The sequence below is a fragment of the Oryx dammah genome, unplaced genomic scaffold, assembly GCF_014754425.2.
Source record: "Oryx dammah isolate SB20612 unplaced genomic scaffold, SCBI_Odam_1.1 HiC_scaffold_16, whole genome shotgun sequence".
In the NCBI taxonomy this organism is placed as follows: Eukaryota; Metazoa; Chordata; class Mammalia; order Artiodactyla; family Bovidae; genus Oryx; species Oryx dammah.
Window position 1 is genome coordinate 34,578,701 of NW_024070200.1, and position 14,928 is coordinate 34,593,628.

Consider the following 14,928-nt stretch of genomic DNA (forward strand, 5'->3'; position numbering starts at 1 on the left):
AAGGAGGGCCGGCCCTGGAAGACAGGTGTAGGTAAGCAGACCTGGGTGACAGCTTTGCATGGGGTTCAGGGGAAGAGATGGTGGGAGGGGGGAGAGGAGGAAGCAGAAAACAGCAGAATCCTGTCATTGCCTTTCTAAACACACAGTGAGCATTTGTGAATAGGAGTCAGTGAATAAATAAGCAACCAGCCCTTCGAGCCCACCTGAGACACAGTTACTGAGCTGCAGGCACCCCAATCCTGCAGTGTGATTCTGGATCAGCCCCGGGGAAGATGGTCTGGTTCCTGAAGTCAGAGGCTTTTCATGGTTTTCTTTATCCAGGGCAGGAAACTTGAGACTTTGGTGCAGGACCCTGGAGGTGACACATTATTTTGTCCATGGAAGACAATGCCCGGGGGCTACGTTGTCACGCCAGAGAGTGCCCCTGGGGACACGAAAGGGGAAAGACTGAGCCAGCTCGACTCCTGGTCCTCCCCCCCGACCCGCCGCATAGTAAGATCCCGCTAGGCGATGGCAGCCTGAGATTATTTCAAAAGTAAAAGGAGATCCATAGCCTTCATGTATATGAACAACGACCAGTTTGAAGATACATTTGAAAAGATAATCTGTCACAGCAGCAACAAAAAACATAAAGAGCTTAGGGAAAATATAACCAGAATTGGGAAACACTATTTGAGCAAAATGTTAAAGGATTCTGACTCCTGGTCCTGCCCCCTCATAATAAGACCCCTCTAGGTGATGGCAGCCTTACAGGGCCTCCATCGGAGCACAGGGCAGAACATTGTCAGTGCTTCACTGCACCCAGGTGGCAGCTCCATCTCCTATCCCAGGTCCCTGATCTGCTCCACACGGAGACACTGCAGGACTGTTGGCTCCGGGCTGGTCTCCAAGGACACAGAAGCAGGGGTTCAGGCTGACACTCAGCATGAAGGACGAGCCTATTACCCAGTTCCGGTGTGCTCCACAGTAGCAGGTCATTACACAGAACCCAGGGGGCAGGCTCCGTCCTGCACATTGAGGCTGTTCTACTGCTGGGTGAGATCATAGAGTTAGTGCCCCCCTGTCCTCACGGGACTGACCCTCTCCCTCTGTGTTGCCCAAGAGCTGGGCGTCGTGGAGTTCATACAGGCTAGTGTGGTAGGGAGCAGTCATTTGTGGCTGTGGTTCATGCAGGACTTGTGATGCTGTCCCTCCTCTTATCAGCTCCACGTACTCCTTTTGCAGAAGTCAGTGACACAAGATCTTCTCTGCATCTCACATCAAAGCTGCACAGATGGTAGATCTTCTCTTATCGAGGGGGACAGTGAGGAGGGCCCAGTGTGAACCAAATGCATCCGAGGTTCTCAACTGAGGCTGATTCCTGCCCAGCTCCTTCACAACTCCCCTCCTCCCCACTCCGCCCCGCAGCTGCCACCATGGCGACTCCCATAGGGGAAATTTAGAAAAGCCCGGAGACATCTTTGGTTCAGAACTTAGAGAAGAGGGGGATGTTGATACTGGCACCTAAAGGGGAGAGGCCAGCGATGCTCTAAACACCCTGCAACTCAGCATCTTCGTAGTGATTCTGAAGAGCCCTAAAGACGGCTCAGAGTTAATGATGACGGCAGGGGAGGAACTGCTCTACTTTCTTCTTTAAGGTGGACATACGGGTCCTGCCACTCCAGGGAACCCCTTTCTCTTCTTTCTCTCCCTATTGTTCTTCACTGTATCCTCTCTGTCTCTCTCACACACACCACACACTCCCTCCTTCAAGGCTTCTGGAATGCCTGATGCTGGGAGAAGAGAGAGGAGACACACACTCAGGTCTGGAAGCCGGGTGTTCACTGAGATTTATGAATTCTATGACCTGAAGCAGCCTTCCTGAGGATTAGGGACGTGACGGGGCTTTCAGAGGAAAACCAGAGGCAGATCCAGGGTGAGTGGCACCGAGAACCTGCCGGAGTCCTGCTCTGGTTTCCCCTCAGGCTGGCCCAGGTTCCAGGTTAATTCTCTTTCAGGACCTCATCGATCCAGGGCCGGTAAGGGGAGATCCGGGTGAACACGGTGGGGGGCATTGCATTGGGCAGTCCATAGGAGACAATGCCCTGGGCCTCCCCAGCACACAGAAGAGGGCCCCCTGAGTCTCCCTGTGGGAAGAGAAGGAAAGGGAGAGAGAGCAGGTGAGCCGGGAAACCACCCCGTCCTCCCGGTGGTCCCAACTCTGAGTTGGTAGGACCTGTCATCAGGCTCAGGAACACGGGCTTCTCGTGAGGTGATATGCCTCTGATGCTGTTCTCTTTCCTTCCTGGCACCCCCTGACCCTAGGCGGCACCCGTTGACACTGAGCAGACCCTTGTCAGAGACCCCACGGGGCCGAGTGAGGAGGATCTACAGAGGGACAGTCCCAGCTCCTCAGACCTGAGGTCTCACACTTTGTCACTGGCTGACACTCCTAACTCCATCTCCTTCCAAAAGTGTCTGCACCCTGGACAGTGATTTGTGGGGAAGACCGTAGTCTGAGAATCACCTTTAATGCAGATTTTGTGCTCTGGGGATTGCCCACACACAGCTGGAGATTGTGGTCAAAAGCAGGGAAGTGGCTGCAGGCCCGGGGCTCCATGAGTCTCAGCTTCACCTCTTGCAGAGTGCTGGAGGCTGGTTCCTTCACATCTGTTCTTCCCCAGCCAGCCACCTGGCACATTCTCCCGGGACGGATGAAGGTCACAGGGGGTGGAAGGGGGACTGTCCGCACGGCCAGGGTCAGGTTGGCTTTCTCCTTCAACTGTGAAGGAAATGAGGGCTGTCAGTGATGGAAATGGGCTTGGGGACGGGTGGAGGCAACCAGGGAGGGCCAGGGCAGCTGCTCCACACGAGAGCCCCTTCCAGAGGCTGAGCTGAGGGTGCTGGTGAGAGGCAGGCTGGGAAAGTGTGAGGGTAATGGGCCTGGAGGAGAAGGCCTGGAAAACAGGGAGTGGGAAAGGAAGCCCTGGAGAACAGGGAGGAGGGAAGGAAGGCCTGGAGAACAGGGAGCGGGGAAGGAATCCTGGAGAACAGGGAATGGGGAAGGAAGCCCTGGAGAACAGGGAGTGGGGAAGGAAGGCCTGGAGAACAGAGAGCGGGGAAGGAAGGCCTGGAAAACAGGGAGTGGGAAAGGAAGCCCTGGAGAACAGGGAGGGGGGAAGGAAGGCCTGGAGAACAGAGAGCGGGGAAGGAAGGCCTGGAAAACAGGGAGTGGGAAAGGAAGCCCTGGAGAACAAGGAATGGGGAAGGAAGGCCTGGAGAACAGAGAGCGGGGAAGGAAGGCCTGGAAAACAGGGAGTGCAAAAGGAAACCCAGGAGAACAGGGAGGGGGAAGGAAGCCCTGGAGAACAGGGAGTGGGGAAGAGGAAGAAGAATTTGCACCTTTAGTAACATGATGTCATGGAATCCAACAGGCTTATATTTTGGATAAGGAAACTGTTTTATGACCTCAAGCCTCTGCCATGTGTCTTCTTTCTTTTTTATGTTATGGGCTCCGAGGGTGACTGTTACAGACCTGTGAGAGGGAGAAGAAGGCCAAGGTGAAACGCTGATGGTGGGGCGTCTGCTGAGATATGCCCACTCTGAGAAAGGGCGTGTAGTCTCTCCCAGGGTCAGTGATCTCTTCCCACCTCCCTCTTTTGAACTACTCATGTATGTGAGGGGCTCAGGCTTTATTCAAGGAAGAGCTTTCCCAGGGACAGAGAAAATTTCCAGGGTCTTCTGGATGCCAGGGAGTGAGTGGGCCATGAAGGACCCAAGGGACAGGGTAGGTACTTCCTAATCAAGGTGCCCTAATGAGGGCCACCTCTCTGAGGGCAGAGGTGTCCGAGGTAAGGGGGGAGTGGTGGGGTCTCAGGTGGACCCTGTTCTCTGTCTCCCATGGAAAGGGTGGGTTCAGGTCCCCAGGAACTAACAGCCAGTGTTCTTGAAAAGGGCATGGAGGAAGTGGTTGAGACCTGAGTGGGCCCCTGAAGAGTGAGTCCACATCCCTTGTGTTGGGGTTGGGGAGGGGGAGCTGCTTTTAGAAGAGGGGCACTGGGATGAGGTCCCCTTTCCTCTGAGGGGAGCTGAGCTCACAGTGCCTGAGGGTCAGGACAGCTGTTCAGTCTGAGAATGATTTCCTTAAGGCCAAGTATTGTCTCTCCCTAAAGAGACCCAGCCCTAGGAGCTCCCCTCAAGCCCCGAGGAGCTGTTCCTGGTTGGTCCCCTGGCTGCTCCTCCCACTTGGAGATAAACAGGACCTGCTGTCTCCCCTTCCTGCACAGTGCGCAGCCGTCAGCACAAAGTCCCCTCTTATCAGGAAACCACCACAAGCCACCTGCTTCCCCTGCGAGGTGACAATTTCCAGGTAGGCCATGTAGGGGCAGGAGTGTGGCTTGCTCTCTGTACCCCTGATGATCTCCCCTGGAACACAGAACCCCAGGGCCTGATCACAGAGGGTGCACCTGCTGGCTGCAGCAGGCGTCTTTGGAATCCGCCTTTGCCCCGAGTTCTGCCCTCTCCCTCTCGGGTGGCTCTGGTGCCTGCTGTCTCTGCTCCAGGCACAGTGGCCAGGGTGGCCTCGGACGCCTCGCAGTCATGCTCACCTAGGGTTTCCCCCCACTCCCATTCTGCTCTCATTCAGCCCTCCTTGTCTCCGTGCATGACCAGCTCTCCAGGGTCCTGTCTCCACCATCTCCATATCCCAGGTTGCTCAGAGATCAGCCAAGTTACAAGGCCAGACGGTGAAGGGAACACAGGACTTTCAGCTCAGTGTCACACATTCCATACAGAGAAGACCACCCCTGGGGCCCCCTGCTCTGGGCTTTCCCTCAGTCAAGGTGGGCTCCTCGTTTCCGGGAACGACCATGGGCTGCAGAGAGACGGTGTGCACAGCCCAAGTGGAAACTTCACTCTGGGGTGTTGGGGAGAAATCCTGGGGTTCTGTTTAAGGGTCAGCAATCCTCCAAGTAAATCTTGTTTTAGGGGTTGATCCTGCAGTTTCCAGAAGGAGTGGCCGGGCAACTCACCAGCCTGGGCTCTGCAGCAGAGGAGGAGGAGCACCAGCGGGAGAGGAGGACGATGCATCTTCTCAGAGAGGCTGCCCAGGGCACGTGCTGCCTCTGTTTTCTAGTCGTGGGTTTTTAACTCCCAACAAGTGAGGGCAGGGCCAGGCTGTTAACCACAGGAACTGACTGTTCATGTACTCTTCTCTCATACTGTGCCTGCATCTTTCTAATCACAATTTTCCCATATATATGCCTTCTGTTTTGTGTGAGGTGAACCTGAGGCCTGAACCTCCAAGTTTTGGTCTCAGAGATGAGCTTTCCAGTGTGGTTCCTCATTGGTGTGGAGGTGGAGGGCTCATGTCCTTCCCAGGCATGGCAGCTGATTAAGGCCCATCAGATACATGGGTGGGGGAGAATCTTTACACTGAGAATTCAGAAGCATATGCACGTTTAAGACAGTAACCACAGTAGGAAATACACTTCCAAAAAGACTCAACACATATGCCATAGGGATGTGTGAGTACAAAGGCACAAACCTACAAACATACAAATGAATCCAAAGTTGCAGGAAACAATACTCATCCTTAATCACGTGCAATGCAGTCTAAGCTGCCACTCCTTTCCATCCCATCTTACTCCACTCCAGATTAAACTGCAAGCTACATCCCACTTCAAGCCTGGTTACCTGCAATTTGAAAAACATTAATCTGCATCTCTCTCTCCCTCCTAACCAAAGGTTCATAGGCAGAAGATAGTGATCAAAGAATATTAGGTAGGAGGAGAGATCATACTCTATGATTGGGCTTTACATACATTATCATAAGAGCAAATGGGATTGGAATTAGGACTTTAAAGAGCTCATGAATATCAATTATTGTCACTCTCTTAGAAGTATTGTTACTTTTATAACAATCCTGTGAAGTAGGTAGAGTTATCTCTATTTTATGAATCTTGCTATCAATGCTTATGCCTCAGAATTAGACTTCCCTCATTTCACACGAAGGCCCTTCTGCTGTACCATCAAAGGCAGAGAAATCTAGTCCCACTAATGGGAATGTAGATGTAGAAGAATGGTTGTTCCAGGGGTGTTTGGGTTCCTAATCTTACATGAGGAATCAAGCTCGTTTGATTGAAATAGAATATATACAGATGTCAGGATCTGAGGTTTGCCTCTGTTTTCCCATCACAACCTTGGGAATTCCCATTGCTTTACTAATGGAGAATTTAGACTCAGATGCATTAACGTGATTCAACTAACAAAACTCATAACTATTATAACTGAGTTTTCAAGCACATCTGCTATGTTCCCCAGACTTCCGAGTTCTAAAAACCAAACCTATGTCTATTCCTGTGATGGCTTGCAATACATTTTGAATTCCCAGCCTGGTAGGTATCTTATGTAAAGTAAGGCATTATTTGGGATTCTGAAGATCGGGAGAGGAGTATATCTGGGCAGAATCTGATGAAGCTGGAATCTAGAACTTGAAAATCCTTCTAATGCTTCTTTGGAGTAACAGCAGTCCACCAGTCTCAGAGGTTAGTCTTTTCTTGCCTGAAGGATCTGTAATGGATTCCCTGAGGTAGTTACTCTGCAGGTTGTTGATAGGTTGCTTAAGAGAATAATAAATTAGTCAATAGTGATCATGTTTGAGAAGAGTTTGAAGAAACTCTGGGTTCTTTAGTGGGGACTAATGAATGGAAATATGGAGAAGGTCAATGAGGCTTGATCTGGAAGGTTCCATTCATGTTGGAGTTTTCCATGACGGTAAATCTTTCTTAGCAGTTACAGGACGCAATGAATATTCCCTTTCCTGAAATCACTGGCGCGGGGGGCATGCCGCAAAAAGAGAGAGGCCGTGGAACTCTCCTCAGCAAGGCCGAGGGGTCCCAAGGAGAGGTGAGCCTGCTGTCTGCCAACCCAGCCCCCCGGCGAGCAAGAGACAATCAGACGCGACAGGGGTTGTGTCTGAGTAGTTCTGATTTATTGTTGTAAGCTCTTGGGTCATAAAGACAAGCAGGGTGGTTTTTGCTAGGGACTTTCCATAGTTTTACCAATCAAGTTAAAGGTCAGATTACCATGCGCTTACATCATGACAGGGGTCTATGGTGATCACGCATTGTCCACGAGCACGGAAATCAAGAGGGCCAATCAAAAATTTTGACAAACAATATAGACCACGCCTTCACTCCTTCCTGCAGGCGCCATCTTAGCTTCTAACCGCAATGCGTGTGTTTTCTTTAAGCCCAAGCTTAACATGTTACTCTTATGCCCATAGAGGTTTCTCCACTTGGGGCCCCACATTTCCCCCTTTTTTATTTTATTTAAGCCCTCGAGCCATTGGTAATGATACTTTTATAGAGCAAGGCGTAAAGCTGTAGGCGGCCAACCTCCAGCCTCGCTAGCCTCCCACAGCTGTGCCTGTCTTAGGTTGTCTTCCTCTGAGGATCTTACCCGTCATTGGCTACCCAGCCATCTCTTGGGGGCCAGGCGGAGCCTTTGACACAACAGGCATCTAAAACTCTTTTTATTTATATGTCTTGGTTAATCTCTTGAAGGGCTAGATTAATCCAGGGGTCTTGTGGGTGCCCAACATGGGGCTCTTCTTCTATGACTTGGGCAGGCATAACTATTTTTTGTTGCAAGCATCTATTATGGATTGTGAGGTTTTTTACCTTTAACACCACAGCAAGCAAAACAACAAAGACAAGCAGATAGAAGGTATTTTTAAACCAGGTGAACGGACTTTGTATCCAGTCCCATAAATCTGTTGCTCTCCTTTTTACTTGTTTCCAAAATGTCTGGGGTACAATTTGATTTATTTTGGACACATTTAGTTGCTTGATAATATGGGTTAACATCTCTTGTCCCTCCCAAACCTCTCTGTCCCACATTTTTATTCTTAGTGATAGGTTTTTTACACGGTTTAGAGTCTCATTTAACACTGGAAAGGCTGTCAGACAAAAGCTGGGGTATCTCACATGGCAGTCTATGTGCGCCAGAACACTCAATGTCTCAATCGCTCTGGCATGGAGATCAAGCTGTTGTTGGAGTCCCATTATGGCAGATCTCAGGTGTTCGAGCTGGTGTGAACTAGTTTGAAATCTTTGAGCAGAGGCAGTGAATATGTTGTTTACAACCTTGATGGTCTGAGCTTGTTGAATTCCCAGCACGGATGTTGACACTGTTGTACCCTCATGGTTGATGGCCTTGTGTGTCATTAAACCCAGGCTTTAAAGATTTTAAAAACTGTTGCACAGCCGTGGCAATGACGAAGTTCAGCAAGGAGAGAATGAGTAATCTGACAATCACCAGGAGCAGTGTCCACCAGGTTTGCCGCATTGATGATCTGAAAGGAAAGAAAAGATCGCCTCAGGAACTTTTTGTTTTTGGACTCAATATGTGAGTGTCTCTTTCAATCTGTGTAAGATTTTGAGATTTGATCTCTATCTGGTGGTATAAATTTAAGGTTTTTTGCTGGTATCCATATAGGGCTGGGGTCCCCAGTGGGGAATATGCATCTGAATCTTCTCCCCATTGAAAGGAGTGGATCAGGCCCCCTCCATTGGCCAGTGATGGGGTCTTTCCATCTCACTTGTATTTTAGGTTTTATTTCTTGGTTAGACCAATGTTTTTGAAAATGTGATATCAGTTCATTTTTTGAAAATTTTAAAATGTTGAGTAAAGAGTGCCATTCCAAGTTGCTGCTGAGGGCTTATTTCCCCTTTCTGTTTTTGTAATTGAGCCTTTAAATTTTGATGGTGGCTCTCAATTATGGCTTGTCCCTGGGGGTTATGTGCGATTTCAGTGTTGTGACGAATGTGCCATTGCTGGAAGAATTTTTGTAAGCTCTGGCTGATAAAGCAAGGGCCATTATCTGTCTTTATTTGATGGGGAAGGCCCAATGTCGCAAAACATTGTAAAAAATGGCTTTGAGCATGTTTTGTTTTTTTTCCTGTGTGGGCAGTGGCCCAGCAGTCATGAGAGTAAGTGTCAATGAACACAAAGACATACTTAAGTTTTCCAAAAGGGGAGTAATGGGTTACATCAGTTTGCCACAGCACATTGGGTTTCAACCCTCGAGGGTTTACTCCTGGGGGCTGTAAATGTGGTACTTGTAAATAAGGAAGACAGAATTTACAAGTATGTATAATTTTTTTTTAATTTTTTAATAGGGATCTGTGGGAACCTTTTATGTAGCCCTCTCCAATTTATGTGAGTAAGATCGTCAAGATTATAGGCATCTTGTAAATTACAAGCTTGGATTGTAAGGGAGACTGCTCTATCAGCCAAGGAATTTTCCATTGAAAGCAATCTGGGTAAATTTTGATGACCCCTAAGATGGTGTATATAAACGGGGTTAACCCGTTTAAGTAACAGGGTACGGGCTTGTACCATGAGGGGTGTGATAGGATTGTTATCTAGCCGTATGTGAGAATTTAGCAATCCTGGAAGCAAGTTTACTACATAAAGACTGTCAGAAAACAGGTTTATCGGCTCAGGGACTTTTGTGAGCGCCATGACTACAGCAAATAATTTTTTAAACTGTGCGGACCCCTCACAAGGCTCAAAATATTTTTGTATATGTTGATTTGCCTGTTGTGACTGTTGTGCTGGCCGGAATACGATGACTGCTGCATCATTCTTTCCTCTATCAGTAAAAACATTGAGGGCATTCGGTATAGGCTTAAAGAGAAATAGTTGGGGCACCCTCCAATCTAGGCGGCCAAAAGAAGTAACCCATTTGTGTGGCCCATAATGACAGTCAAGGATGCCTAGGTACCCCTCCAGGGCTAAGGCTATTTTCCCATTGTTTCTTTGAATCGATTCAAAATCTGATAGTCTATATGGGATAACAACCTTATCGGGTTTATGCGTATAGCATCGGACCGCGATATCTCTTCCCTTCTGTATTAAGTCAGCCGTTTGATCTATACAAGTATAAACTCGGGGAGTTCCTCCCAAGGAGATGTGGACCCATTGTAAAGGCTTTCCCTCTTGGACCAAGGCTGCCATAAGTAAGGACGGATTAGGCAGGACCCACAATTGCAAACTCTCTTCAGGAATATATCTGGCAAGCTGGGCCTCATTGAGGGCCCTTTGAATGTCTTGAAAGATCTTTTTGTGGGGAGGTAGAAGGGTTATCTCATCATTGGGCTGTCTATCTTTTAATAGATCAAAGAGGGGCAAGAGTTGGCCTGTCAAAACAGGGATCCAGGGTCGTAGCCAATTGAGTTCTCCCAAGACTCGTTGTAGGCCAGTCAGGGAGTAGGAGTCTTGGATGTATAGCTGAGGTTTTAGGGGGCTCACACCTTTTAGGGACAGCTGAGAACCCAGAATCTTAAAAGGCGGGACAACCTGGACTTTATCAGAGGATATATGGAGTCCCCCTTCTGATAGACACTTTTGTAAAATTTTATATGTTTTTGTCAGCGGTTTAGCAGTCGAGGCATCCAAGATGATATCATCCATATAAACATATAATTTAATATATCTCAAATCTCTAACTGGTTGGAGAAGATCTTTTACATAGTTTTGACAATAGGCAGGGCTGTTTGCCATTCCCTGTGGTAAAACTGTCCATTCAAAACACTCATCAGTCCCTCAAAATTAGTGGAGGGTACCGAAAAGGCAAACTTTTTACAATCTTGGGGTTGTAGAGGTATAGAAAAGAAACAGTCTTTGATGTCTATTACCTTAAGACATAAATTACTAGGAATAGCTGGTATCCAGGGTAACCCCCTTAGGGGTGTCCCTTGGATGATCATTTTCTCATTGATCTTTTTAAGATCTTGTAACATCCTCTATTTTCCCAAGGATTTTTTAATTACAAATATCAGGGTATTCCAAGGGCTAGTGGACGGGCGGATATATCCCAAATTTAGTTGTTTAGAGATGATTTTTCTAAGGGCTTGTAGCTTAGTGGATGCAAGAGGCCACTGCTCCACCCATATTGGAGGTCCGGGTTTCCATTGTATAGGAGGGACCTGGGGGGCAGTGGCCCTTAGGATTGGGGGGGCACCTTTTATCGGGTTAGGGGCTTTCCCTTATGAAGTTTATCAAATTTAGGATCTCCCCTATAGTTTGGTATAGCAGAATGTTTAAAAGGTTGTTGATATTTCTCCTCATCGAGGAGGTCATCATAAGAGCCCTTATAATCAGTAGTAATATATACATCTGCCTGTGCCAAAATATCTTGACCAAGCAAATTTACATTCAATCCAGAAGCTATCAGGGGCCAAACCTCTCCTGTAGAACCACCAACATCTTTTCAGGGGAGCCATTCAGCAGTCTCTTTAGATCGAGTGTTCCCCCCAAATGCCCAATATTTGAGGCCCAGGGACCAATTTTTAGCTAGGTGGGACTTCCTCTGCTCTTAGGACAGTCTGATCAGCTCCCGTGTCGATCAGACATCGAAATCTCTTTCTTCCTATGGTAATATCTATTTTAGGCCTTAATCCAGGCACAATAGGCACAGTCCAATTGGTTCTGGGGGGTTCTTTGGCCTTATTGATCCCCATTAGCCTTGTAGGGGGTCGGAGTGAGCCACATCCGGGGAAGGGTTTTTGAAGGAGCTTTTCAATATGATCTGGTAAAAAATGAGGTCCCCCTTGGGGTGACGGGGCTGGGGGTTGCCCCTCATCTAGTTTAAAGGCTTGCTGTCTTTATCAAACTTAGATTTGCACTCTGCCTTCCAGTGATATCCCTTCCTACATCGCGGGCATAGAGTAGTGGGGGGTCTCCGACCAGTAGGTCTGCCCCTACCTTGAGGGCACTCCTTCTTAAAGTGTCTCTCTTGTCCACAGCCAAAGCATCGACCCGATTTTGGGGGGACTAAGGGTCCCTTGGATGTGGTCCCCCCAGAGGTCGTCATAGCGGAGAGGTCCTTGGTCATCGCCTCAGTAAGGGCTTCAGTCTGGGCCTGAAGGGCAGTCGAAATAGAGCGGGTCTGATGGCTCTGTGTCCCCATGTCTTTGGTGACTATAATCCATCACTCCATAGAGCAGTCTTTTTGTCTTGCGCAAGCCAACTTATGGTCTGAGTTCATCCCTTTCCAGACTAATACCTTAACAAATTGATCTCTCAGGGGCCCCAGAGGGAATTTTCCCTGTATGCTCTTTTTCACCCGATCTATGAAGGTGGAGAGGTCTTCATTATTTTTTTGAGTAATACCCGATATGGAAGGCTCACTGGGGCCCTCCGCAAGCTTTTTCCAGGCAGCCAGGCATATGGCCCATACCTGATCTGTATAAGGAGCAGGGATGGTGGCCTGCTGGGGCCCCATGTTCCATTGATCTGCCATCCCTGACAACATCCCGAAAGTCACTGGGATAGCAGGGTTGGCAGCTTGATTTCTTTTCGCCTGAGCATGGCATTCTTCTTTGAAAAAGGCACACCATTTGATATAGGTGCTGCTAGGGAGCACTGCCTTACATAGCATCTTCCAGTCTTGGGTCATACAAGGTTGATGAGCCAGGAGAATAGAGAGAATAGTCTGGAGAATAGTCTTCGCCCACGGGGAGTTTGGGCCATCTTCCACCACTGCCTTTTTGAGCTCTTTTAGATCATTGGCCTCCCAGGGGTACCAGGCGGCCGGCCTGTAACCCCCCAGGTTAATATTTACAGGAAAGGCTTGAGTCGGGCCGGTAAAGGGCGGCGGGGATCCCCAAGGGTCCCCGGGATAGGTTTTCCCTTTCCAAGGTGACCTCATTATCTCTCTCACCCAAGGTGCTCCCGAAACTTCCTCAAAGCGGGGAGGCAGGGAGGGGTACAGATTTCTCCCCTGGGCTCCCGGTCCCAGAGGCATCTCTATTCTCTTCCGTCCCTTTATCAGCCCTGAAAGGCTCCCATGGCCCACTATTTGCTCTAGAGTCTTTATTCCCTGCAGTCTCTTTTGATATATTTTGGTCTGACATGACTCGTTTCTTGTCAAACTTTTCCCATTGTTTTTCTGACTTTGAACTGGGGGCACCCATATCAGTGGCATGCTCCTCGCTCCATGAAAAGCAGAGCTTGAGGGCCGAAATGGTCAAATAGAACCCTAAGAGGGGCTCCTCACCATATCGAACCTCTCGCTGCCTAGCAAGGGTTTGCACTTGATCCCAAGTGTCCCAAGAGAACAAATTGGCCAAAGCAACCCAGGGGGCCAACCGTACAATGGCCCCCCAGACTTTGATGGCCTGAGCATCGGAAATCTCAAGTCCCCTGCTTTTGAACATATATCTCAGTGCCTTGAGTGCAGGCTCATCAAACTTGCTGATGTTATTTTCCATGCTGCCAAGGGAGAAAAGAGAGAAGAGTCACTGAGGACAACCACCAAAAATCCTACCGGGAGCAGTGGCAGCCAGGAAGTTGGGTTTGTGGTATGCTTTTGGAACTATTTATGTGCCTACGCCATTGCACGGAAGTTTTTTTGTGGGGGGCGGGCACCCTAAGGGTCTCTAGCCCGTTCCATGACCCCCTTATCCTGTCATGGGAGTCTTTAAGTGGCAGGCGCCCTAATGGCCTTTAAGTGCCTGACCCGTGCCCACAGGGAAGATTCTAGGCCAAGTCTTCAGTTCTGAATGTTTGAAGGAGAGTTTCACCTGATCGGGCTCTAGCTACTGAGGCTTACCCGTCGTGGGGCCTTCAAAGTCTGCCAGAGAGTGGCCCTAGCCGGGACTTGTCAATTGCCTCCACAACCGTTCGCCTGTTCACTGAAACTCCCGAAAAAAGAAACTAAGATCAGAAAAGAGAAGAAGAAGGAAAATGAGCAAAGAGGGTTTTCGCCAATTCCCCTATAAGGGGGACTCACCTTGAAGTCCGGCTTTACCTCGGGTGTCGTTTCTCTTCAGGGAAACGCCGCGCTGGGGCCCATTTAGTGGCTGCTCGTCGCTTCTTCTTTCAAAGCCGCACGGTGTCACAGCCTCAGTCGGTCCGCTTCGAGCCCCACGTTGGGCGCCAGTTTTTGAGGGGGGCGCGCCGCAAAAAGAGAAAGGCCGTGGAACTTTCCTCAGCAAGGTCGAGGGGTCCCGAGGAGAGGTGAGCCTGCTGTCTGCCAACCCAGCCCCCGGCGAGCAAGAGACAATCAGACGCGACAGGGGTTTTGTCTGAGCAGTTCCGATTTATTGTCATAAGCTCTTGGTTTATAAAGGCAAGTAGGGGGTGGGGTTTGCGAGGGACTTTCCATAGTTTTACCAATCAAGTTAAAGGTCAGATTACCATGCGCTTACATCATGACAGGGGTCTATGGTGATCACGCATTGTCCACGAGCACGGAAATCAAGAGGGCCAATCAAAATTTTTGACAAATAATATAGACCACGACTTCACTCCTTCCTGCAGGCGCCATCTTAGCTTCTAACTGCAATGCATATGTTTTCTTTAAGCCCAAGCTTAACATGTTACTCTTATGCCCATAGAGGTTTCTCTACTTGGGGCCCCACACACTGGTTTTGTCTATATAATTCATTTTGCCACTTAGATAAATACCAGACACCTACGCCTGCTTCATGTCCAATGAGACAGAAGAGACTAAGGCATAGATAATTTGTTCCTTCTGTACTTTAGCTGGAACCCATTTGTGGTTTTCTGATGTTTAGCTTCACTTGAAAGTTTCCCTTTGCTTGTGACCTTCATTGTGTTATGCATGCATGCTGTCACTCCAGTCGTGGTCTTTTCTTTGCAACCTTATGGACTGCAGCTTGCCAGGCTCCTCTGTCCATGGGATTCTCCAGGCAAGAATACTGGAGTGGGTTGCCATGATCTTCCCGACCCAGGGATTGAACCCACATCTCTTGCGTCTAACCTGCATTGGCAGGTGGGTTCTTTACCACTAGCTCCACCTGGGAAGCCCCCTTGTGTTATAGTCCTTAGTTACAGGACTCCTAGGCTCTCTCCCTTATGCCTAAGGATGTTTTCTTTCTTTCTTTCTTTCTTTCTTTCTTTCTTTCTTTCTTTCTT

At 48.8% G+C, this 14,928-nt stretch overlaps 1 protein-coding gene across 1 annotated transcript; it reads right to left on the reverse strand.

Moving 5' to 3' along the window:
• Positions 1-1,852: 1,852 nt before the first annotated feature.
• On the reverse strand, positions 1,853-5,164 carry LOC120875328 (mast cell protease 2). Its single transcript, XM_040257103.1, has 5 exons — positions 5,010-5,164; positions 4,242-4,404; positions 3,382-3,514; positions 2,507-2,761; positions 1,853-2,126 (listed from the first exon to the last, which is right to left on the reverse strand). Exons 1-5 carry the CDS (start codon positions 5,065-5,067, stop codon positions 1,983-1,985), a joined length of 753 nt encoding a protein of 250 aa, XP_040113037.1. The 5' UTR covers positions 5,068-5,164; the 3' UTR covers positions 1,853-1,982.
• Between the last annotated feature and the right edge of the window lie 9,764 nt (positions 5,165-14,928).

Coding starts and splice junctions, on each gene's coding strand:
- LOC120875328 (XM_040257103.1), bottom strand. CDS start 5,067: ATGCATCGTCCTCCTCTCCCGCTGGTGCTCCTCCTCCTCTGCTGCAGA. Junction 4,405..5,009: donor CTGCTGCAGAGCCCAGGCTG/GTGAGTTGCCCG, acceptor TCTGTGTTCCAG/GGGAGATCATCAGGGGTACA. Junction 2,127..2,506: donor GCACAAAATCTGCATTAAAG/GTGATTCTCAGA, acceptor CTCTTCCCACAG/GGAGACTCAGGGGGCCCTCT.